The sequence below is a fragment of the Lygodium microphyllum genome, chromosome 15 (assembly GCF_053477565.2).
Source record: "Lygodium microphyllum isolate KBCC chromosome 15, Lygodium_microphyllum_v1.1.10, whole genome shotgun sequence".
Classification (NCBI taxonomy): Eukaryota; Viridiplantae; Streptophyta; class Polypodiopsida; order Schizaeales; family Lygodiaceae; genus Lygodium; species Lygodium microphyllum.
In genome coordinates, this window is record NC_141149.1 from 140,461,691 (window position 1) to 140,487,435 (window position 25,745).

Genomic DNA, 25,745 nt, shown 5'->3' on the forward strand with positions numbered 1-25,745 from the left:
TCTAAGCTCGAGAGCACCAAAGGGAGATACCATTATTGATACTTAGAGGGGATCCTCCCCAACATTTTAACAATTTTGGTGATTTCTTCATCAACCCAATTTGGTAAATCTAATAGAGTGATCTAAATAGGACACTCGTATCATAGCATTGTTTTTGGGGTCAAAGAGGGTCTCCATGGCATCATTGGAACTAGCTTGCCTTGTAGACAACTCCATAACCCAGAATGTGTTCCTTTTTTTGTAGATGAGTTGAGATGTGCCATGAAAAAACCCTTGCTCACAAAATGATGTTGTTGCAAGTTTGCTTTATCTTGATATGTTGCTGAGAATTGTATATAAAACTCATCTTTTGAGGGCAACCACCCCTTGAGGTTGAATAAAACTCCCATTGTAGCAAAATGTGCAAAGTATTGCTTAATTTGGGGGAGCAATAGAGCCAACTCTTGCACCTTATACATCCATCACTGCCGCTATTTATTACGAGTTTTGCTGCCAAGGGTGTTGAGAGAGAACCGTTTTGGAGGGAAAAGAGAGAGAAAGAGAGGAGGAGCGCTGAGAGAGAGAGAGAGAGAGAGAGAGAATCGATGGCGCCTGTAGCTCATAGCACGCAGCAATGGGTGGAAAAATAGTAAATGCCTTCGCTTCTTTCTTTCCGTCAGTCGATCACGAATGGCGTTAATTCATGCATCAGCACTGATAACCAGACAATTTCTCATGAACGCTTTGCAGCCGACCTCGACAAGTCCAGGATGTGGTTTATCAAGACGAAGTCGTGAGAACGCTGACAAATACTCTCGAAACAGGAAATGTATGTGCATTTCTCGAGTGCGTGTTTTCTTTTGAAACGTTAATTGGTTTCTTTTCACGAGGAGAGGAGCATCAGTGCTTGCTCACTCTCAAGTTGATATATAGTGCTGCAGATTTTTGTAGGGTGGCTTCGCATGTGAATTTTGGATGTATTGTTTAAGCCATCACTTTATCTTCATATTCTGATCCATTCTTTTGAATTGATGCGAAGAAATTGTGTTTCATTCATGTTCTCTTCTAGTATGCAGAGTGCGCGTGTAATACGATGTTTTTGTACTTAGCAATATTCCCAAAGACCTTATATACCCAAACGTTGGTTAATGATGCTTATTCTGAGCATTTGCAGCTTCCACATTTGCTCTTCTACGGTCCACCCGGCACTGGAAAGACATCAACGGCCCTTGCTATATCGAGACAGTTGTTTGGGTGAGCGTTTAAATCATTTTTTTCACTCTACATTCCTCCCTGTTATCGTATCAGTCTCTCCCTTGTTCACGTCACTGTGCCTTCATGCATGGTAGGCCAGAGCTTTATAAAACCAGGGTTTTGGAGTTAAATGCAAGTGATGATCGAGGCATCAATGTTGTAAGGACCAAAATAAAGGACTTTGCTGCAGTTGCAGTTGGTCCGGGAGTAAGGTGATTGCTTTGAAAGTAAGATGTAGCAGTTCTTTCTGTCAATTGTTGCAACTTTTTTGCAATTAGCATGCCATTGTGGTGTTAAAGTTGCACGCTTGTTTGACAAGCTTTTGCAACTCACTGTAGTGAAATTTGCATGCTATCTTCAATGAAGATGAAGACAAATTTACATTGTAACAGGTAGCAATCTTTTCATTAGAATGTTTATGTCTCACTTTCTTTGATCTGATGGTGCATGTGACCTTACATCGTACATAAAAAAAGCACAGCGGATATCCTTGTCCCCCATTCAAAATTATTATCTTGGACGAAGCAGATTCTATGACAGAAGATGCACAGGTGTGTATAGCTGTGGTGAAAGAAGGAACATTTCTTGGCTTCTGTCACATATGCTAGAAATAAAGTGCCTTTCTTGCAAATTAAGTAACCTTAAAGATTCTATGTCCAAGGATGCACAGATATCTATAACTGTTGTGAAAAACAGGGAATTTCTTTGCTTCTGTCACATGTCTGCTTATGTTAGAAATATAGTGTCTTTCTTGCAAGTTTAGTAACTTTAAGAGGCTGCTATGACTAACACTTTGGAATTTCTCATCGTCAGTTGAGATTCTGTTTTGTCTGTTTTGACTTTCTACAAGTGTTCATTTCTGTTTTGAAGAATGCTCTGAGGCGTACCATGGAAACACATTCCAAAATCACTCGTTTTTGTTTTATATGCAACTATGTGAGCAGGTATGTTGTTCCTGTTTTGACTACATGATGTTGCTTTTTTACTCGGTGCGGGATCATTCAACCATTGGCATGTTTGAAGGGATTTGCATGTGAGTACTGTTAGATCGACGTCACTTTTTTTTTTTTTTTTTTGGTTGCAGGATAATTGAGCCATTGGCATCAAGGTGTGCTAAGTTCAGATTCAAGCCGCTTTTGGATGATGTTCTAAGTAGCCGCATTCAGTACATCTGTCAAGAAGAAGGTCTTAGTCTTGACAACGAGGTACTGATTCTGAAAGATTATGCAGCTTTGTTTGTCTGATTGTAAACAGATACAGTTCTTTTTTTCCAAATAATTCTTTGGTTGCATAGGCATTGGCAGTTTTGAGCCGTGTTTCAGAGGGTGATTTGAGACGAGCAATCACATATCTGCAGGTATGCTACTGCCATAAGGAAAAAATGACTTTTCTTTGTTTATGCATCAAGTATGTATCTAAGAAATAGGCTAGTCAAGTATGTATCTAAGAAGTATGCTAGAGGGGCTTATTATCCTTCTTGGAGGGGGACCTTTACATTTTGAAATGTTTTAAAGATTTGATGAATGAGTAAGTAGATGATATCAAGAAGAATCGACAAGTCCAAAAATTTCATTTGGTATTTTCAAATTATTACGTACAATCACATAAATACACTTTTGGAGTCGTTTCAAGGTGTTATTACACTTGTGACCTAGTAGTGTGACACTTTTCAACAAATCATTTCTTGATACCAAAAGAAGATTCTAAAATATTCATTCTTTTTTGCCCCATGACTAGTTTCCAAGGTCTGTGCTTTTTTGCACCTGTCATACAATTGGCCTCTCCATGTTGTAAGGTAGCAAAACTTGGCCAACTTTTGTTGAGCTTAAACTAAGAAGCAAGAGTTTAAGACCTATTGTTTGGAGGACAATGGACACAACCAAAGCGAGCTAGATGTTGACGGAAAATTCTTGAAGCTACTATCACATCGACTACCATCTGCATAGAACCCCTTCCTTAAGAGTTTGCAAGTAGTTCTTGTGGTGATTTCGGTGGTTGTGGCTTTAGTTGTAATCCATTTGTAGTCCCTCAAATTTCTTGGGCGCGCTATATTCTTTGCTGTTTGCATATCTTTGCCTAGCTACCAGCCTAGCTATTCTAGTTTCTAGCATTTTGTTTGTGGTCTTAGTATATTTGCCCTTGTACATAAGCGCATAAGTGAAAATTTTATCATACAGATTTTGATGTTGCCATCCCTTGTTGCTTGTGTGGGCCATTGCCTAGCGGATGTCACTTTAGTGTTGCCTTGGAACAGCCTTACTTGAGGCGATTGCTCCACATAGCTTTGCATATTGTTGGAGGCATCCACCTCTCAAAAGATGACGTATTAGCGAGTAGTAGGGTTTGTGGGAACACAGAGTGAACTCGGCAAACATGGAGAAGAGAAGAGAAGAGAGAAGAAACTCTGATGAATGGAATGACGAAGACCTGAATCATGGAGTGAATGTGATACAAGGGAACAAGGGTGTCGTAGCACAAGGAAGATGATGAAGATAGCCACGAACCACGAACTGCAATGTTCTCCTGAAGGGGTGTGAGGGTAGTGGAGAGGTTGGAGAGGAGGTGACGGACTGAATGAATCAGCCACAAGGAATGAATGAGAGAGTGGCCTATAAATAGGCACAATCAGTCTAGGATGGTGCTCCTTTTTGGGGCTGCAAACCCTAAACGCAAAATGTAGAAACGCAAAAGCGCAAATTGCGGGAAAGATGACGTGGCAGGTTGTACGACGGCAAGTCTGCACAGGAACAGCAATCGCCTGGCTGGAATCAGCTCCAAACTGCGTGAAAAGGGTTGGAAATTAGGTGTCAACTGATGGAGACAGCAATGGACAGCTTTGGCTAAGATATTCTCTGCGAACGGGGTGTGGGTAGCAAGTTGAAACACTTGAAATTTGCAAAAACGAGATTTTGATGCAGCGGAAGAAGAAGAGAAGTGGAAGCCGAACCCGCCGTCGGTCTTTGCCTTGACTAGAGTGGAGGATCTTTTCCGCTGTTTGAGCAGATCCAACTCTAATACCATGTCAAAAGATGGCATATCAGCGAGACAGTAGGGTTTGCGGGAAGGAACACAAATTGAACTCGGCAAACATGGAGAAGAGAAGAGAGAAGAAACTTTGCGGGTGAAGTGTAAAGGGTTTCTCACCATCCCTACCTTCATTGACATTGCTCCTCCACATGTTAGATTTGCCATTTAACGTTGCCCAATAGGGTGCTGTCTATTGTAGCTTTGTTTGTTGCTTAGTCTTGGCCATTTAGTTCCTTGCATCGTCAACAAACCAAGAAGAGCTTGTGCAAGGTCTTGCTTTTGCCACTTTGTTGCATGTTACCTAGGGCAGTCGCTATCTTTAGTACCACCTGCTTTGCTCTTGTCTATGCTTGTCTAGTGCTGCTTGTCATTGTAGTGCCAGCCCCATCTTGGAAGTTGGAAGATGGAAGTGCTTCTTGAGTTCTCATATTGCCATCTCTTGCTATCATGCTATTTGCTGCCTTGTCAAATCGTGTTTAATAATTCACATGCCATCTAATGATGATTGCACGTTGACCTTTAGAAACATTGCCATGTATCATTTCATTGCTCGGCTCCCATTATCTCAATCACATATCAAAAGATAACATTGATAAAAAATTTTAATTAAATCTTAATGATGAAGGTATTGGGAAGAACTTGGGAAAGACTACTTTGAACTTAACCAGCTTGATCAATTATCACCATGAAAATTAGAAGATAGAGGAAGTAAGCGAGAGATTTATAAAGCATGAGAAAGAGAGAACACCACGATGAGAGGGGACCGGCCTCTTCCCCTTTACAGGATTTTATTGAAACAAACCACAGCCACCACAAGGCGTGTGAATAATGGGGTTGATTTGTTACAAATTTGAGAATTAGAGTTTTTGAAACCCTAATTTCTACATACATTGGATGGTAAGTTGATTTTCTTCTCATATGCTGTGATGTGTTTAGGCTGAGTAGAAAGAGCTTCTTGAATGAGTGCTAGATAAGTGTGTATAAAGGACGTGGTTGAAATTTTAGTGTTAGAGCTTGTTGGGAATGAAGAGAGAGATCTCTAATATATAGGTGGGGCTTGGGTACTCCAAAGTGGATAAATCCTACTTTTCGTAACTTGACAATCTCCATCAAGGGTTCATAAGAGAAGGTTGTTGCTTGATAGGCTTGATATCATTCTTTAAAGGTATCGTGTATGTAAGGACGTGTGGTGGGATACCCTTGAGTTCAAAATAGTTATAGGTGAAAATGTCTCGATACTACAAGTTTTTGCTGAAATGACAAGTGTTCACAGCAAAATGACAAGTGTAGATACACTTGTCACTTTCAAAATGACTCGTCTTATTCTTGATGCCACATGTTAATTTTTCTAGTGGAAGAAGCTTATAGAATTTTCATTTGAGCAACTTTTAAAAATAGCAACCTCCTAAATTTTAGTAATTGCCAAATTTGGAATTTGGAGAGCTTAATTTTATAGGTTTATCGATTCATGGTTTGTTTCTTTGATCCATAATTGCCAAGAAACCCGTTTTAAAAGGTTAAAAACTCGTTTCATATCTATGTGTTTCATGAACGCATGAAATATCTATTTTAAGCTTTCATAAATGCTATACTCTATGTCTTGGGACTTTTGTAATCATAATTTATCATGGATACTTAACATGTTGACATGGATATTGACATTGATTGTTGGAGTTTTGTTTTGAGTTGCTATCCATGATGGTTACATATATTGATGGCTCCTTTTATAGCTAAAGTTGTTGGGCATGGATAGTGGACCGTGATGCATGAAAATATTGATGCGATGTTGAATGCTTATTTGCTTTGTGTAGAATAATGAATAATGTCAATCTATGTTTTCATCACACGAATCGTATAGTATATGTATATGAGACCTTGTTATTACGACCACCTCCTGAACGTCTACCACGAGTTAATTGCTTATAGGGTTTTTTGTTAATTAATTCTTTTAATACTTTTTTATGTCTCGAATGAAACATATTTTTAACATTTTATGAAATTGAAATCTATAAAACCCGTTTCATGTCTATTGTTTTAGAAGCCTTTGGTAACTTTGCTTTGATCATGAGCATATGGTTTCGCATTTTGAAACTACTCATTATGTGGGCTTTTAGTCAATGTGACCATCCAAGTGAGCAAGTCTTAGTCATCTAGGCTTTTTGGTCAATATGACCACTCGATTAAACTTTTGACTCCTCTTGGGCATTCTGTCAATGATAAATTACAATCCACATATACTTACAAGGCGTTTTAGCCATTGGCCACCCTTGAATGTAAAGATGAGTATCTGACGTATTTTTGAAATACTTAGGTAATATACAAATCACATTTTAAGGTCTATGACCATCAAAATAATCTGAATCATTAAGCTAATACATTGTGATAATAGTTCATATACAAAAGGTTGGTTACAAGTGATTAAAGGTTTAATTATTCGTTCAGGCATAGTTTGCATGGTCCTTTCATTTGGGGCTTAAAAAATTGGCATCGAGTCTCATTTAGTCATCAAAAACACATTGTCAGTCTCTTGTGCATGATAGCCTTATCCTTGGGCATAAAATGATTTGCTAAGCGTGTAATGCTTGGCGACACCATTACAAGTAAGCGACATTGATTGCAATATCCTTGACATCGACATTAAGAGAGATTGTTATCTCATTAAACATTTTACAAATTCAAAACAAGCAATAAAATTTAAAATGTAAAAATATATATTAAAAAAAGTGATTGAAACTAGACATTGGCTATGTGTATGTGTACATATGCTAGGATCTTTTCATCACATATATATCTAGATTTTAATCCAAAATGATTTGTATTTTTTTAAAATTTTCTTTCATTTAGATTCTTGAAAGAGTTATGTCGTTCAAGGTGGGAATGCTTAACTAATTTCTATGATCTTTACGTTGAGGCTAGGAGCTATACTTGGGTTTTGGGCCCTTGCTTGTATGCAATGTGTCCTTGAGCCATGTTGGCCTTTGAGACATGCAGATGCGTTTTTGAACATGCTTGATTTTAAGTCCTTGAGCTTATCAATAGATCATGCTCTAATTAGTTACAAATAATTTCTCTATCTTGTATCTCCTTTCTAGAATCTTTTATATGGGATTGGACACTGTCTCGTTTGAGGTATTTATTGTCTTATGTTCCATGTTGAAACTAGTCTTCCTTCTCGGATAGGGTGGTAAATAACTTGATTAAGCATTAATTATAAGTATAAAATTCACATAAATTGAAAATGTACACTTTATCACTTTAATCTTGAACATTGGACACTTGCTTGGTCCTAAAATTGACTCTTCTTGTGGTATTTCTTTATCTTATATTGCAAATGGAAGAAGTACAACTGAGATTCTTTGATCTCCTTCATTAATCCAAGTGCGTCTTGCTTTTCTTAAAATTGACCAACAAGTCTCTAAACCAATTTGCCACTTGGTTTGCTTGGGAATTGGTCTTCACCTTGCTTCTTAAAAGACAAATTCAGTCCCCAAATCTGATATCGGTTGGTTGGTTGGCCTCTTGAATCTCCCCAAAATTCATTAATTTTAGCTGTTGAAATTCAAGTCTTAGGTCCTAAATTCTGAGCATGTATCTCGAGGTGATTGTCAAACCCTAATTTTTGCTGTAAATTAGGGTTTACAATAGAGACTGATTGAAATCTCTTCCTCTAATGGTTCAAACTGTTAGAAAATGTTGAGATAACTTGAGAGACGGTTGGGGAAAGAGAGGGAATATTGTAGAGAGAAATTTCAAAGTTTCATTGTGAGAAACGTTGAAAAGCTACTGTTGCCCCACTCAAATAGCCATGGAAGTTATCACCTATAGCTTAGGATCACTAGGACGATTGCTATCGCTTTCTATATGTTATCGTCTATATTAGGACCTTGGGTTGCTATCACTTGATCTTGAAGGGCTCCAAATTGCTATCCATGTTGTATGACTGATCCCTAGTGATTGCAGATTGTATCCACAGTAATGGAAGGCCAAAAATGCCTCTACTATAGTCGAGATGATGCAAGATTTTCTCCTTGAATTTCACTCATAGCTACAATACTTTGACTTGTGATGAGAGCGGTGGGAACACTTGACTAACGGCTAAGTGGCTCGCGATAGGACCTATGGTATAAACCTCAAACATGAGTTTTGAAACTTTTGAATTGTTGATCGCGATGACCTTAAGATAAGTTGATTGAGTATTAGCAACTTGTTGAATTCTGCACCACAAGGGCTACTAAGTGTCAGAAGTGGAGCAGCAATGGATGCGTAAATATATGTCGTAATAAATTGCTAAAACATAAGATAAAAGAGAAAGGGAAAGAAAGAACATTGAAAAACATAATATAGATGAGAACTTAGATGTATGCTCGAGAAATGGAATCCATATATCCGACACAAGATAGTTGCATGCAACAGTGTGTCACTAGCTGCGTGGGTATCAGCACTGGCTTCTCTCCCCAGCAGAAGATCCACAAGTGATTATGAGTGATTGACTGACTGAGGAGAAAGAGCTTGAATAAATAGGACAAAAATGTGTCCTCAATATGATCATGTTGGCCAACAATAAATGCCCAATATGATCATAAAATGATACAAGCAAAAATGCCTAAATATCCTAAATAATATGCCCAATCTTTGCATGCACAGACTCACACATGAGCTGACATATCTGCTAACACCCTCTCTCAAATCATGGGTGATTTGATACAATACAATGGTATAAGGATAATGAATCATAAATCATACAACATAGAATCACCAAGTAGAACCATGGATACCCAAGCAATGGGTGATCAAGCCACCGCCAAGGTGTCTCAGAGAGAACTTGATGTCAATGTCGATCGTACTAGCTCTTGAAAATAGAGAAGATTGTAGTATATCTTTGTGTTTGTCCCAATGTCTCTTAGTAGCATACATGACCATCCTGTCAAAAATGACATACATGATTGGATTTCCCGTCTTTGGCTAGACCGTCAAAGTGTCGCCTCATGTGAGCTCATGACTAGGAACTGAACCCGCTCTTTGTCAAAGAAATAGCCCATCATGAACTTGGATGCCAATCCTAGCTCTAGGATTTGAACCTGCCAGACTTTGATCATTGCGTGGGGGAAGTCCCTCTTTGGATCTTGTGCATCTGTATAGATGTATAGATGAGGCGTGGATGCTCCATCTCACCACTCTCTCACACTCCCTCTAGCATTGGAGAGTCATGAGGGATGCCATCATCACCACCACTAGAAAGTAGTTGAGAAACTTGAGTGTTAGCTATTGCGTTACGCTTGGTTGTTCGATTAGTTTCATATTTGTTCTCTATAGAGGGGACTCTCCTTGTCTGTTGTTAGAAGGGGTAGCAACAAGGGAAAGACAAGAAAACTCAAAATCAAAATCAAACTCAAACTCAAATCTAAGTAGGGTCACAAGGGAACCTTGAGTTATCCTTTAGAATCAAGCTAGTGAGTCACAAGCGAACTTTGAGTTATCCTTATAACGCGGGTGGTAGAATGTACCAAAGAAAAATAGGTATTGCCAACATTGCTAAAAGGTTGGCCACTTTGATAATGAGTGGCAATCAAAGGCAAGAGGTGCTAACCCACATCTAAAAATCAGACCCTTGTCCCTCAATTGAATAACCCCCAATAGGGGAGGCAGGGTGTTGGCTACCAAAATCGGAGGCGGTGGTAAGGTTGGATCCACATTGCCACCAGTTAGCCATCATAGCCATTTTCGTTCTTAACTCTCCAGAGGACATGTGTTAAGAAGTTTGTTGGACACGAGGGCGGTCTAGTCTCCTTAGAGACATCAGAGGTTGCGAGCTTAGTTCACATACATGAGTTACCTTGTCACAGGGAGGTAAAATTTTTAGATGCTTTGCTTATGCTAGAGACATTTGATTAATTTAATAATCAAATGTGCAATGTTGAGATACACATGTGATGCACATGCAATGTGTAAGCAAGTATTTTACGGTAACAAGCCTAGGATCCCAAGGAAATAGTGGGAGTCAAAGGCAAAAGTTGTAACAAGTTATGTCACTTAGGTTCTAGGTGAATGTTGGTGTTAGTTTGGCCTTAGGATAATTAATTGGCCTATAAGTGCTAGTGATGGCACTAGGGATTAGACATTAATTAATTGATTAATTAATGCCGTCCATGGGTTAGTGAAGGATTGGGACCACTTGGGGTTGCAAATGGCCTAGCCAATTACTTTGTGGATGGGCAAGGTAAAAAAGGGTTGAATGAATTTTTAGAATAAATTGATTTTGAAAAATAATTAAATGACTGAAAATTGTTGGAAAATGGAAAAAGAAGGTTGCCACTTGGAGGCTCATTCAGTGCATGCAAGCCGAGAGAGAGAGAGAGAGAGAGAGAGAGAGAGAGAGAGAGAGAGAGAGAATTTACGAAAAATTTACGAAAAAAAAAGAATTTATGAAAAAAAAAGAGAGAGAGAAAACAGGGTGGTGATTAGTTTTCCCAGTTGTGGAAACCCTTCCAAGTTAGGCGACAGCAGCAAACACCTTTCCTAGAGGCAAGCGGTAGCATTATTGACCTCTCCAACAGCTGCGGCCATGTGAAGAAACTGTGAAATTTCTCTCTACAGCACTCTCGATGGAGAATAATAACAAAGGGTTTTGCTTGTCTATCACCTTCTCTAGCCTACGCTTTGATATTCTTAGCCATTCTCGGCCACTCGTAGAGCTCAGCCAAATTTGGCAGATAGCAGAGGAATTCGTTATGTCTCTAAGCGTAAGATCATGTGGGAGAATTTTCTTCCCTTGGTGGAGTTTGCAGATAACAATAACATTTATAGCTTCACTAACAAGCCTTTGCTTGAGATATTTGAGGTTGGTAAGAAGGTTCTGTTAGCCTGTCACTTTTAGTGTTGTTAGTTAGTCATCTTCTGGTTGTTAGCTTGTCAGAGTTTGACGAAGACACATTGGGAGCTTTGGCAGTTCTTAGTGTGCATTTCTGGTTCATTTTCTACATTCCCCAGTCCACGCCACCTTGTTTACATTATCCAGTCAGCTGGCATTTTTTCCTGCCATTATCTGCCACATCATCAGCCTGTGACTGCATGAAATGCAGTTAGTCGGCCAGATCTGCCACATGGACAGGTTGGCCAGTTTTGTCCATTTCTTGCTATTTATAGCAGGCAGGCTGCCTGGGGCAGATCTTGTTCTGCAGGCTGCTCCTCTGACTCCGGGCACACTCCTTTGTTTTTGGTGGTGCTGCTGCTGTCATCATTTCTAGCCAGATTTGGTGCCCTCATTGACGCCTCAGGTTGCTTGCAGGGACTGATCAGTCTTGTTTGTATTCAGCATTTATTTCAGTCAGTGCAGATTTCTTTCTTCCTTTATCTTCTTGTTGTCTTCTTCTCTTCGTGTTCAAGTTCCTTCTTCCGTTGCGCACTCTTGCATGGTATCGTTGCCTAAGAGAGGACACAATTGAGCCTACTTTGCAGAGCAAGACCTCCCATCCTTTAAAACACAGGTTCCTGACCTTGCATTTGCTGCAAACGCAACATTTGTTGGCCAAGGTGACCTCATTTGGACCCAAGCGACCATCTTTGGAGCAAGGTGAGTCCATTTGGAGGGTGGCAACATCACATTCCTTTCAAGTGGCAGCTCTTCTGACCATGCGACAGTCTTTTGGTTGTCAAACACAAGGTTTCAGCTCTAGGTGGCAGTCTCAGCCAGGAAGTGATAGCACTTTTGCCTTTTCTAGCATTGTAGAAGTAGAATCTAGCAAGATCTTGGGCTTGAGCAGATTGGTCTTCTTGTGTTTTTGTGGATTCATGGCACACGTTTTCAGATCAGGTATTGTTGGTCTTAGTTGGCAAGAGTAGCTAGAGAGAGGTTGTTGAGCATTGCCAATCCATTGAGCAAGTACTATATTGGCCCATTTAAGGCTGAGATTGGAGATCCCAAGTGAGTCTAACTTTCCAATAGCTGTATGAGCAATTAGTAATGATAAAGAAATAGCATAAGGGGCACCAAGCTTTGGGCCAATCTTTTTTTGAGTTGTGTTGTGTGCGTGTTTTTGGCTCCATTGTTTTATTTGTTTTTCTATTGCTGAATTTCAGGCTTTAAGATTTAGTGCTTGCAAGTTGAAGTCTACTGCCCTTTGGTTTACTGAAGGCCAGTTTCACCATGTTTAAGTTGTAAACAATGCAAGTGCCCATCTTGTATTAGCTTGTCCATGTGCAATAACATTAGTTGAGTAGCTATAGCAAATAGACATGTACTTATTAGACAGCCTTTGTCTAGTTGACTTCCCCAATAACCAAAATGATGTTGAATTCTCCTAATAATGCATTTGGTATTAGTGTTGATATTATCCATACGTTACACCATATGGGAATTTTGCCATTATTTGAGTATTGGAGTCCCAATTGTATGATATCAAAAGATACATATGCAATAATGACATCTTGTTTGTAGATTTTGTTCTCTATGATAGGAGACTAACACACTTGAATGCCTACAAGGCGGGGTGCATCCCCTTCAAATATTAGTTGCAAGGGCAGGAAGGATCCATGCTGGCATTTTCCCTATGTGCAGATAAGATAGCTTGCAAGTCGAATGAACAATGAAGCTTGATCGCATTGGGGCCCTCCTCCTCAATGACCTTACCAAGGAGGAGAATCAACGGAGTGTTAAACTGGGCAATAGCTTGGGCTCACATGTCCACACCGTGTGAACATAGGGTGTCCAACCATGTGATGCAGCCAAGAAGACTTGAGCCACAACGTCACCATCATGAGCCCAAGTGTTTACCACTAGGTCATCACTTTTGGGACTTCTAGTTTGAATACTTCACATTCTGAATACCACTTTGGGCATTGTCAATTAGCATTTGTTTGCCTTTTGGGACAAAACCATATCCACTGGATGTAGGCCTCTAAATAATCTGCCTTGTGTCCTCCAATTTGACCAAACCTTCTTGCTAAGATGGTGAAGCAGCCCAACGATGCTAAGATAGTTATAACTTATATTCAAATGCTCCCATAAGTTTAAAGTCTTAGACATATTCAACTTGAAGACCATCCGGTCCATGGTTGCATGCATGCGTGCACACAATGATATTACATGCTTGAATCATCAAATAATGACATCAAAGCTGATCAGAATACAGATGCATGCTTTCTTATATGCATCTCAAGTGACTATGGAGACGTGCACATAATGATATTACATGCTTGAATCATCAAATAATGACATCAAAGCTGATCAGAATATGGATGCATGCTTTCTTATATGCATCTCAAGTGACTATGGAGAGCAAAAGCACTTGATAGGACCGAGGGAAAACTTTTTTGCGCAACTCATGTAAAGCCCATCTGAATTGCAGGCACCCAAATCTTGGTTGCTTACAGCTTTGGTTCTAGACTCTAGTAGATTAAGGGCTCTATGAATTTAGATCTTATTATTCTTAAGAAAATTGACTACATGTGCATTGTTTTGATATGCAAATGGAATGGTGCAATTAGACCATTTAAACTAAGTTATATGCCAACTTCATGTTCCTCATGTAATGTTACAGGCTCCTTAAAATAGATAAACACAGAAATTGTGATATCTTTTGTAATTTGTCACTTGTTGACAGAGTGCAGCACGTTTATATGGATCAACAATTTCAAGTGATGATGTCATCAGTGTCTCAGGGGTATGATATTTGAAATTTTGGGTTGTGTTATGCTTATGATTCAGACCTTCAGGAGGCTGAGTGCAGTTGCTCATCAATTTCAAATGCTAAGAGGCTTCTATTTGTTCTGGTTAATTAGCTAAATACCCATATTTGAAATTTTGTGTTGTGTTATGCTTATTATTCAGACCTTTTGGAGGCTGAGCGCAGTTGCTTAGAGGCTTCTATTTGTTCTTGTTAATTAGCTAAATACTCTTATATGTTAAGGAAAGCCAAATTTCTATGACGATATGTCCTTACCTTGGGACAAGCAGGGAGTCCTGGTTTATCTTTGGAGGGTATGTTTTGGTGGTAAGAAAGTATAGTGAGCCACTTCTACGTACCAGTTCTACAGTTGGAAGTACTAAATCATATTGGCAACTCAAGATCATGCTAGTGACCACTTCTAAGTACCAGTTCAACAGTTGGAAGTACTAAATCATATTGGCAACTCAAGATCATGCTCTGAGGTTATACTCACAAATAATGGTACACTAGTATAATGGCAAAACTACAACCTGATTGTATGGCTTGTGGTAGCTCAAATTTATCAAGCAAATATACAGAAGTGCTGCTGTCTGTGGGAAAGAATGAGACTTTGAAGGGCACGGGTTATTCCTAAATATGACATGGAAACATAAGGTGCTTAGACCCTAGGTGTTAAGAGTTAGGTTCTTGGGTGAAATAAGCTGCATAGCAACTCTATATGTAGGTAACCTAAACTAGAAGTCTTCTGTTTGTGTGTATAAAATACATGGCCGTGTAAGTGGTCATCTGTCTGCATAAAATACATGGGCTTATGAGTGTGCATCAGCATTAAACAAGTTCGCATTTGCCCTTAGTTAGTAGCCGGTCTGCATTCGTCCTCAACTCTGTTTCACTGATCTGAGCTCAGCAGTACCTTTTCATCAGCCCATGTGTGCCTGCAGCTACCCTGGTTGCATGTATGCTGTTTATTTTTACATACCAGGTAAATCTGCTAAACTTTATTTTCCAGACGAGTTGGACCTTTGTTTTTGCAGTTTTGTACCTGTTTGCAGTAGATGAATTTCAAATACTATTATGCTTAAACATATCCATCATGAAGTGCATCTCTATGCAGTAAAAACATGATGTTGGCTGCCATTTTTAAAATTTTGCTCCCCCTTGTTGAAGGCTACAATGATGCAATAACTTCTTGTGCAGGGCGAGCATTCAGTCCCAACCTTCTAATGACCATTTTGAAACATTTTTAGTATTGCAATGCCGAGATTAGTAGACCTGATCCTTGCTTTTCCAAATATATGTAGGTGGTTTCTGAAAGTGTTGTTCACTCCTTAGTACAAGCTTGCAAGTCGGGCCTTTTTGATCAAGCTCAAAAGACAGTCACTGACATTATTGATGAGGGATATCCAGTATCACAAATTTTATCTCAGGTACTTGTTTGCAAAATCACAAGAATGGGCAGTTATGCATGAGATTTTTGGTTTGCACAGCATTATAGGCAGTGAGTGTTATGGTCATATTGTAATGTACAGTGTTTGCAAACTCTTTAGACCTCAAGCTAGTGTCTTTATGCTTTTGCTAATGTTGAGATTCCTTCAGTTTTGACTAATCTGAATCATATAATCACCATTTAGACCATTTAATCATGTTATTCACACCTTGGCAGAAACTTGCAGTCAGGCTTCTGATCAGGCTCAAGAGACTGTCACTGATCTGAATGATGAGGGGCACCCAGTATGGTAGTTTTGCACAAGAAAGTTATTTTGTAGTGCATGATGAGTGATGGCTTCCATGACCATTTTGCTGGCACTTTTTGCGACCTTCGTTTCTGGAAAAACCTCTAGTGAAGAGAGCTGGGACGTTAAGAGGTGACATGGGTGGGTTGGGAGGTATCTAGAAGAATGAGGGGATTAGAACTAACCGAATTAGATGGCATTATTTTTGGAAAATTGTGACCTTGCTTGCAGCTTCACATAATCCTTATTTACTTGATTGCTTCGCTGCTTGTCTTCTTTCAGTTGTATGATCTGATTGTCCTGGATGAGAACATATCAGATGAGCAGAAGGCTCGAATTTGTGCGAGGCTGGCTGAGGCTGACAAGGTGATTTTGTCTTGCTTTGATATATGTGCCCCTGCACTTTTGCTGCTGTGGTTTTACATTGGAAACAATGTGAACTCTGTGTGTACACGTGTGGAAGGTTTAACTATATTAGGCTTTATGTCACAGTGTTTGATCGATGGGGCAGATGAATACCTGCAATTGCTTGATGTGGCCAGTAGTACCATGCGTTCTCTGTGTAATCTGACACAGGACTGCACATTTGTTTAGTTTATGAGAATATTGAGGCTTGAGCTAAATGGTCTTGTTTCTCATATATCTTCTGATGTAGTACAAGCTTTGCCGTACAGAACTTTGTTTGAAACACGGAGGATGAGGCTTAGCATCGCTGATGTTATAGAGCTGCAAGAAACGAGTAACGGTGCTGCCTACTCATGCGGACTCACTCAGTGTACTTGTTTATCAGGCAAATTTGTTTTGTATGGGAATATTTCCTATTTGAAATCAAGGCATGGGCTACTAGGTACAGGGGTTAGCAATCTAGTCCTCTTGGGTATTGAAAAAACCCTTAAAAATGGTGGAGTACAGCTCCTGGCAATATATATATATATATATATGTATGTATGTATGTATGTATGTATGTGGAAATCCAGATTGCCTTTAAAGCAAAGTTTGTTCATTCGGAGATGTTTGATCGGAGCGCTTCTATATGGACAAACTTGTTAAGCGTCGAATTGTGTCGCATCATCGTTTCGAATGCTCAGCTTACAGGCAAATTATCATGTCTACTTCGTCATCAGGAGGCATGAGGCACTATATTTGAGGATCACAGCCTTTTCACTCGAATTAGGTGTCGGGCGCCTTGGATGAAAGAGGAATCATTTATTTCTCGAAGTAGTCTTTTCATATCTATTGATTTTGAAATGCGCATTGCAACGATCCTTATGTCACAGCTACTATGTTGGTGATATATTTCTCACATGGGTGTGTGTTACCATTGTGCTGGATGATGATGTTCTTGGACGATGTTGCTGTAAGGACTAAGACCCTCTTTGAACACCGGGATGTTTGATAGTTGTTTTCTCAAGGAAAAATAGGGAATGCTTTGGCCTAAACATCGAGGGTTAGAAGTGCATTACAATCTTCATAGAAGGAAAGCAAGAGAGTAGCCAAGTAGCTATAATCTTTTGGCTTATCTTTTAAAATGAAAAATTATTCTCAATTGGTAGCTAAGTAGCTATTACCCAAGTCCATTGGGTGCTTGATAAAAATGTGTCAATAATATAAGTAGTAATCTATAAACAAAGATACGAAAAATCCAAGAAAGGTAATAAATATGTATAACTCAAACGTAAATCATGTACATGTTTCATTGTAGGAAGCTAAATAAAAAACATAAAGCATAAGCAATACAAGTAAAAATATGTATAACTCAAAGCTAAATAAAAAATATAAAGCATAAGCAATACAAGTAAATATGATAAACTAAATGTAGTATAATAATAATAATAATAATAATAATAATAATGAATTTATTATTAATCTAAATTGCGATTTAAAACGAATGCATTATTGAACCGTGTAAACAAAACTTACATGTCAACTTTGGATACTTGGTTTAGTTGTACTATTCTTCCCTTGGGTATATGAAGTTGTAAATTTAATTCACATAATGTTGGTGCAAAAGTTTATAAGCTTAATTCTTGTATATTGTGTTTTATTTTCATAACACATAGTTGAATGTGCTAATAAAATTGGTTTTGTTAATTTAAGTCCACAAAGTTGGGCTTCAAAATAGAGATATGTAAAGTTTAGAGAGCTATAATACTTAGAAGAGAGAGAGAGAGAGAGAGAGAGAGAGAGAGAGAGAGAGAGAGTAAATGGGTGTAGCTTGGTTGGTTAATTGGAACTCAATGATTAGGTCTTGGGTTCAACTCTTACATTTTGGAATCTTTTGGTATAGGTAGAAAAAAAAAATAAGATTTGAACTTGAATCAATAAGTTAACAATAGAAGTGGCCCACCACTAGAGTAGCCACTTGATTTTATATATATAGAGTAGCCACTTGATTTTATATATATAGAGTAGCCACTTGATTATATATATATATATATATATATAAAGAGAGAGAGAGAGAGAGAGAGAGAGAGAGAGAGAGAGAGAGAGAGAGAGAGAGCAAATGGGTGTAGCTTGGTTGGTTAATTGGAACTCAATGATTAGGTCTTGGGTTCAACTCTTACATTTTGGAATCTTTTGGTATAGGCAGAAAAAAAAATGAGATTTGAACTTGAATCAATAAGTTAACAATAGAAGTGGCCCACCACTAGAGTAGCCACTTGATTATATATATATAAATATAAATATAAATATAAATATATATATATATATAAAGAGAGAGAGAGAGAGAGAGAGAGAGAGAGAGAGAGAGAGAGAGAGAGAGTATTGCTCGTAGAAATCACAATACTCGCACATAATATGGTTTTTACATTTGTGCACTACAGAAGCCTTTTAACATGTAATCATATGTTTGGAAATTTGTAGCAAAATTCACCTCTTATATAGTCAAAGCGTGCATGATATGGTTTTGCTTTTGCTTTTCATTGTTTATGTTGATTGATGGATTGGGTTGATGCTTGGCCAAAATTGACATTGAAATAATTTTGAAAAAGAAATATGGTTATTTTCTTGGATAACCTTAATTGAGTGTGAAAGAAATTTGGTTGAGATTTGTGCGAAATAGCTAAGAACTCTTGAGAATGGGTTGGAGGAGGTGAGAGAAAGCCAAAATGAGAGGAATTTGATTTTCTTTGCGAGAAAACGCTAAATTTTGCTTGCTGTTTGCTCCAGCCTGCTAGAATAGCACCTTTGCCAAGCACAAGCTCAACCTGCTTTTGTCAAACTGCATCTTGGCAGTAGAGTTATGTAAGACGAATGTAAGAGCTAGCTACATGTAATGCATGGCAGCTAAGCCATGATTGTCTGAGTCCAAGGGCACATAATGCAGTGGATGTTTGGAATAGCATACACCACACATCAATTGCAGGATACGTAACATTCACAGCTGAGTAGAAATCCAAAACTGCATATGGATCACAATGCCATTCCAGGATGTCTCTGTTGAGCTGAGGGATAACTTTCAAAGCTAGAAGGGTGGAGGAAATGCAAAACTGGCTTGCACTTAAGAAAATGGTTGGCTCGACCATTTTTCAGTAGCAGTTTCTTAGTAGTGTTGAGGCAAACCATTAGTTAACTGTGAAAGAGACTTTGATTTACAAGAGAATGGCATAATTGACCAGAGGGGCATTACCGTGAAAAGGATAAAAAATACATTAGATCTTGATTAAGGCCTGAAGGATTTGCATATGCAACTCTAGAATCACAGTGAATCTAATTCCAACATGTGGCCATGAGAATGATGATAGTATCAGTGATGTCACATGGGATGTGGTACAGGTACAAGCTCTGCAAATCTATTTTGCCTATAAATGCCAGAGTACATCTTACATTCCAAATTTGGCATGTGTCACTATGAACTCCCAAGCAGTGTCAAAATATTAATTTAGGTGGAGTATGGGAAGAGTGATAGATATCCTCTACAAAAATCTAGTAACCATGCAATAGCATATGATGAATCTCATTTGCTGGGTTCCAGACTTTACAAGCCCACTGTCGACAGGCGTCCAAGGAGCTGATGTTGATGTCACACGCTGGTAAAGTCCCTTATTGTCACAGATGCAATGGAAGACAGTTATTGAAGGTGCACTGTCTACTTATATGGTCACCAGTGCATAAGGATGTCTGGCATACTATCCTTACAGAAAGCATGACCATTGTTCTATAATTATCTTCACTTTAACAGGTAGGCCACCATTTAGGAAAAACTGGAATAAATATGTGATATTGTTTTGCTGTAAGTGTGCTAGTGCCTTTGCCAAAGCTCTGTTGGTGGCTGGGGAATTTAGTGTTACTGTCAAGTCATGTTTACTTTATTGTAAGTTTTCAGATGGACACTCTGACTCTCTCTCTGTACATAATGATGTTATAGTGACAATTGACAGTTGCTTCATGCCGCACTTCTAGACTAGAAAATGATGGAAACAACAGATTGCAACACTTAGCAGTTGTCACAAAGAACTTATATCAATCGGGGGCCCTGATACTCCAGTTTTGGAGTAGCTCTAATGTGTTCTGGAAAAACCTCTAGTGAAGAGAGCTGGGACGTTAAGAGGTGACATGGGTGGGTTGGGAGGTGTCTAGAAGAATGAGGGGATTAGAACTAATCGAATTAGATGGCATTATTTTTGGAAAATTGTGACCTTGCTTGCAGCTTCACATAATCCTTATTTACTTGATTGCTTCGCTGCTTGTCTTCTTTCAGTTGTATGATATGATTGTCCTGGATGAGAACATATCAGATAAGCAAAAGGCTCGAATTTGTGCGAGGCTGGCTGAGGCTGACAAGGTGATTTTGTCTTGCTTTGATATATGTGCCCTTGCACTTTTGCTGCTGTGGTTTTACATTGGAAACAATGTGAACTCTGTGTGTACACGTGTGGAAGGTTTAACTATATTAGGCTTTATGTCACAGTGTTTGATCGATGGGGCAGATGAATACCTGCAATTGCTTGATGTGGCCAGTAGTACCATGCGTTCTCTGTGTAATCTGACACAGGACTGCACATTTGTTTAGTTTATGAGAATATTGAGGCTTGAGCTAAATGGTCTTGTTTCTCATATATCTTCTGATGTAGTACAAGCTTTGCCGTACAGAACTTTGTTTGAAACACGGAGGATGAGGCTTAGCATCGCTGATGTTATAGAGCTGCAAGAAACGAGTAACGGTGCTGCCTACTCATGCGGACTCACTCAGTGTACTTGTTTATCAGGCAAATTTGTTTTGTATGGGAATATTTCCTATTTGAAATCAAGGCATGGGCTACTAGGTACAGGGGTTAGCAATCTAGTCCTCTTGGGTATTGAAAAGACCCTTAAAAATGGTGGAGTACAGCTCCTGGCAATATATATATATATATATGTATGTATGTATGTATGTATGTATGTGGAAATCCAGATTGCCTTTAAAACAAAGTTTGTTCATTCGGAGATGTTTGATCGGAGCGCTTCTATATGGACAAACTTGTTAAGCGTCGAATTGTGTCGCATCATCGTTTCGAATGCTCAGCTTACAGGCAAATTATCATGTACTTCGTCATCAGGAGGCATGAGGCACTATATTTGAGGATCACAGCCTTTTCACTCGAATTAGGTGTCGGGCGCCTTGGATGAAAGAGGAATCATTTATTTCTCGAAGTAGTCTTTTCATATCTATTGATTTTGAAATGCGCATTGCAACGATCCTTATGTCACAGCTACTATGTTGGTGATATATTTCTCACATGGGTGTGTGTTACCATTGTGCTGGATGATGATGTTCTTGGACGATGTTGCTCTAAGGACTAAGACCCTCTTTGAACACCGGGATGTTTGATAGTTGTTTTCTCAAGGAAAAATAGGGAATGCTTTGGCCTAAACATCGAGGGTTAGAAGTGCATTACAATCTTCATAGAAGGAAAGCAAGAGAGTAGCCAAGTAGCTATAATCTTTTGGCTTATCTTTTAAAATGAAAAATTATTCTCAATTGGTAGCTAAGTAGCTATTACCCAAGTCCATTGGGTGCTTGATAAAAATGTGTCAATAATATAAGTAGTAATCTATAAACAAAGATACGAAAAATCCAAGAAAGGTAATAAATATGTATAACTCAAACGTAAATCATGTACATGTTTCATTGTAGGAAGCTAAATAAAAAACATAAAGCATAAGCAATACAAGTAAAAATATGTATAACTCAAAGCTAAATAAAAAATATAAAGCATAAGCAATACAAGTAAATATGATAAACTAAATGTAGTATAATAATAATAATAATAATAATAATAATAATGAATTTATTATTAATCTAAATTGCGATTTAAAACGAATGCATTATTGAACCGTGTAAACAAAACTTACATGTCAACTTTGGATACTTGGTTTAGTTGTACTATTCTTCCCTTGGGTATATGAAGTTGTAAATTTAATTCACATAATGTTGGTGCAAAAGTTTATAAGCTTAATTCTTGTATATTGTGTTTTATTTTCATAACACATAGTTGAATGTGCTAATAAAATTGGTTTTGTTAATTTAAGTCCACAAAGTTGGGCTTCAAAATAGAGATATGTAAAGTTTAGAGAGCTATAATACTTAGAAGAGAGAGAGAGAGAGAGAGAGAGAGAGAGAGAGAGAGAGAGAGAGTAAATGGGTGTAGCTTGGTTGGTTAATTGGAACTCAATGATTAGGTCTTGGGTTCAACTCTTACATTTTGGAATCTTTTGGTATAGGTAGAAAAAAAAAATAAGATTTGAACTTGAATCAATAAGTTAACAATAGAAGTGGCCCACCACTAGAGTAGCCACTTGATTTTATATATATAGAGTAGCCACTTGATTTTATATATATAGAGTAGCCACTTGATTATATATATATATATATATATATAGAGAGAGAGAGAGAGAGAGAGAGAGAGAGAGAGAGAGAGAGAGAGAGAGAGAGAGAGAGAGAGAGAGCAAATGGGTGTAGCTTGGTTGGTTAATTGGAACTCAATGATTAGGTCTTGGGTTCAACTCTTACATTTTGGAATCTTTTGGTATAGGCAGAAAAAAAAATGAGATTTGAACTTGAATCAATAAGTTAACAATAGAAGTGGCCCACCACTAGAGTAGCCACTTGATTATATATATATAAATATAAATATAAATATAAATATATATATATATATAAAGAGAGAGAGAGAGAGAGAGAGAGAGAGAGAGAGAGAGAGAGAGAGAGAGTATTGCTCGTAGAAATCACAATACTCGCACATAATATGGTTTTTACATTTGTGCACTACAGAAGCCTTTTAACATGTAATCATATGTTTGGAAATTTGTAGCAAAATTCACCTCTTATATAGTCAAAGCGTGCATGATATGGTTTTGCTTTTGCTTTTCATTGTTTATGTTGATTGATGGATTGGGTTGATGCTTGGCCAAAATTGACATTGAAATAATTTTGAAAAAGAAATATGGTTATTTTCTTGGATAACCTTAATTGAGTGTGAAAGAAATTTGGTTGAGATTTGTGCGAAATAGCTAAGAACTCTTGAGAATGGGTTGGAGGAGGTGAGAGAAAGCCAAAATGAGAGGAATTTGATTTTCTTTGCGAGAAAACGCTAAATTTTGCTTGCTGTTTGCTCCAGCCTGCTAGAATAGCACCTTTGCCAAGCACAAGCTCAACCTGCTTTTGTCAAACTGCATCTTGGCAGTAGAGTTATGTAAGACGAATGTAAGAGCTAGCTACATGTAATGCATGGCAGCTAAGCCATGATTGTCTGAGTCCAAGGGCACATAATGCAGTGGATGTTTGGAATAGCATACACCACACATCAATTGCAGGATACGTAACATTCACAGCTGAGTAGAAATCCAAAACTGCATATGGATCACAATGCCATTCCAGGATGTCTCTGTTGAGCTGAGGGATAACTTTCAAAGCTAGAAGGGTGGAGGAAATGCAAAACTGGCTTGCACTTAAGAAAATGGTTGGCTCGACCATTTTTCAGTAGCAGTTTCTTAGTAGTGTTGAGGCAAACCATTAGTTAACTGTGAAAGAGACTTTGATTTACAAGAGAATGGCATAATTGACCAGAGGGGCATTACCGTGAAAAGGATAAAAAATACATTAGATCTTGATTAAGGCCTGAAGGATTTGCATATGCAACTCTAGAATCACAGTGAATCTAATTCCAACATGTGGCCATGAGAATGATGATAGTATCAGTGATGTCACATGGGATGTGGTACAGGTACAAGCTCTGCAAATCTATTTTGCCTATAAATGCCAGAGTACATCTTACATTCCAAATTTGGCATGTGTCACTATGAACTCCCAAGCAGTGTCAAAATATTAATTTAGGTGGAGTATGGGAAGAGTGATAGATATCCTCTACAAAAATCTAGTAACCATGCAATAGCATATGATGAATCTCATTTGCTGGGTTCCAGACTTTACAAGCCCACTGTCGACAGGCGTCCAAGGAGCTGATGTTGATGTCACACGCTGGTAAAGTCCCTTATTGTCACAGATGCAATGGAAGACAGTTATTGAAGGTGCACTGTCTACTTATATGGTCACCAGTGCATAAGGATGTCTGGCATACTATCCTTACAGAAAGCATGACCATTGTTCTATAATTATCTTCACTTTAACAGGTAGGCCACCATTTAGGAAAAACTGGAATAAATATGTGATATTGTTTTGCTGTAAGTGTGCTAGTGCCTTTGCCAAAGCTCTGTTGGTGGCTGGGGAATTTAGTGTTACTGTCAAGTCATGTTTACTTTATTGTAAGTTTTCAGATGGACACTCTGACTCTCTCTCTGTACATAATGATGTTATAGTGACAATTGACAGTTGCTTCATGCCGCACTTCTAGACTAGAAAATGATGGAAACAACAGATTGCAACACTTAGCAGTTGTCACAAAGAACTTATATCAATCGGGGGCCCTGATACTCCAGTTTTGGAGTAGCTCTAATGTGTTCTGGAAAAACCTCTAGTGAAGAGAGCTGGGACGTTAAGAGGTGACATGGGTGGGTTGGGAGGTGTCTAGAAGAATGAGGGGATTAGAACTAATCGAATTAGATGGCATTATTTTTGGAAAATTGTGACCTTGCTTGCAGCTTCACATAATCCTTATTTACTTGATTGCTTCGCTGCTTGTCTTCTTTCAGTTGTATGATATGATTGTCCTGGATGAGAACATATCAGATAAGCAAAAGGCTCGAATTTGTGCGAGGCTGGCTGAGGCTGACAAGGTGATTTTGTCTTGCTTTGATATATGTGCCCTTGCACTTTTGCTGCTGTGGTTTTACATTGGAAACAATGTGAACTCTGTGTGTACACGTGTGGAAGGTTTAACTATATTAGGCTTTATGTCACAGTGTTTGATCGATGGGGCAGATGAATACCTGCAATTGCTTGATGTGGCCAGTAGTACCATGCGTTCTCTGTGTAATCTGACACAGGACTGCACATTTGTTTAGTTTATGAGAATATTGAGGCTTGAGCTAAATGGTCTTGTTTCTCATATATCTTCTGATGTAGTACAAGCTTTGCCGTACAGAACTTTGTTTGAAACACGGAGGATGAGGCTTAGCATCGCTGATGTTATAGAGCTGCAAGAAACGAGTAACGGTGCTGCCTACTCATGCGGACTCACTCAGTGTACTTGTTTATCAGGCAAATTTGTTTTGTATGGGAATATTTCCTATTTGAAATCAAGGCATGGGCTACTAGGTACAGGGGTTAGCAATCTAGTCCTCTTGGGTATTGAAAAGACCCTTAAAAATGGTGGAGTACAGCTCCTGGCAATATATATATATATATATGTATGTATGTATGTATGTATGTATGTGGAAATCCAGATTGCCTTTAAAACAAAGTTTGTTCATTCGGAGATGTTTGATCGGAGCGCTTCTATATGGACAAACTTGTTAAGCGTCGAATTGTGTCGCATCATCGTTTCGAATGCTCAGCTTACAGGCAAATTATCATGTACTTCGTCATCAGGAGGCATGAGGCACTATATTTGAGGATCACAGCCTTTTCACTCGAATTAGGTGTCGGGCGCCTTGGATGAAAGAGGAATCATTTATTTCTCGAAGTAGTCTTTTCATATCTATTGAT

General features: G+C 38.5%; 3 protein-coding genes across 4 annotated transcripts; all 3 read left to right on the forward strand.

The window, feature by feature from the left end:
- The first annotated feature begins 478 nt into the window (after positions 1–478).
- On the forward strand, positions 479–16,509 carry LOC148025140 (replication factor C subunit 2-like). Of its 2 annotated transcripts, XM_087694874.1 has the most exons (12): positions 479–628; positions 730–808; positions 1,154–1,233; positions 1,329–1,445; positions 1,715–1,784; positions 2,104–2,177; positions 2,318–2,438; positions 2,528–2,590; positions 13,860–13,919; positions 15,227–15,352; positions 15,941–16,024; positions 16,151–16,509. In XM_087694874.1, the coding sequence occupies exons 1-12, from the start codon at positions 585–587 to the stop codon at positions 16,250–16,252; spliced, it is 1,020 nt and encodes a 339-aa protein (XP_087551000.1). In that variant the 5' UTR covers positions 479–584; the 3' UTR covers positions 16,253–16,509. The 2 variants fall into 2 exon arrangements, with proteins under 2 accessions (XP_087551000.1, XP_087551001.1); XM_087694875.1 differs by lacking the exon at positions 13,860–13,919.
- Positions 16,510–20,357: 3,848 nt separating this feature from the next.
- On the forward strand, positions 20,358–20,929 carry LOC148025141 (replication factor C subunit 2-like). Its single transcript, XM_087693812.1, has 2 exons — positions 20,358–20,444; positions 20,571–20,929. The coding sequence occupies exons 1-2, from the start codon at positions 20,370–20,372 to the stop codon at positions 20,670–20,672; spliced, it is 177 nt and encodes a 58-aa protein (XP_087549938.1). The 5' UTR covers positions 20,358–20,369; the 3' UTR covers positions 20,673–20,929.
- Positions 20,930–24,787: 3,858 nt separating this feature from the next.
- Positions 24,788–25,359, forward strand: LOC148025142 (replication factor C subunit 2-like). Its single transcript, XM_087693813.1, has 2 exons — positions 24,788–24,874; positions 25,001–25,359. Exons 1-2 carry the CDS (start codon positions 24,800–24,802, stop codon positions 25,100–25,102), a joined length of 177 nt encoding a protein of 58 aa, XP_087549939.1. The 5' UTR covers positions 24,788–24,799; the 3' UTR covers positions 25,103–25,359.
- The last annotated feature ends 386 nt before the right edge of the window (positions 25,360–25,745 follow it).

Coding starts and splice junctions, on each gene's coding strand:
- LOC148025140 (XM_087694874.1), top strand. CDS start 585: ATGGCGCCTGTAGCTCATAGCACGCAGCAATGGGTGGAAAAATA. Junction 1,785..2,103: donor CTATGACAGAAGATGCACAG/GTGTGTATAGCT, acceptor TCTGTTTTGAAG/AATGCTCTGAGGCGTACCAT. Junction 16,025..16,150: donor GGCTGGCTGAGGCTGACAAG/GTGATTTTGTCT, acceptor TTTATGTCACAG/TGTTTGATCGATGGGGCAGA.
- LOC148025141 (XM_087693812.1), top strand. CDS start 20,370: ATGATTGTCCTGGATGAGAACATATCAGATAAGCAAAAGGCTCGAATT. Junction 20,445..20,570: donor GGCTGGCTGAGGCTGACAAG/GTGATTTTGTCT, acceptor TTTATGTCACAG/TGTTTGATCGATGGGGCAGA.
- LOC148025142 (XM_087693813.1), top strand. CDS start 24,800: ATGATTGTCCTGGATGAGAACATATCAGATAAGCAAAAGGCTCGAATT. Junction 24,875..25,000: donor GGCTGGCTGAGGCTGACAAG/GTGATTTTGTCT, acceptor TTTATGTCACAG/TGTTTGATCGATGGGGCAGA.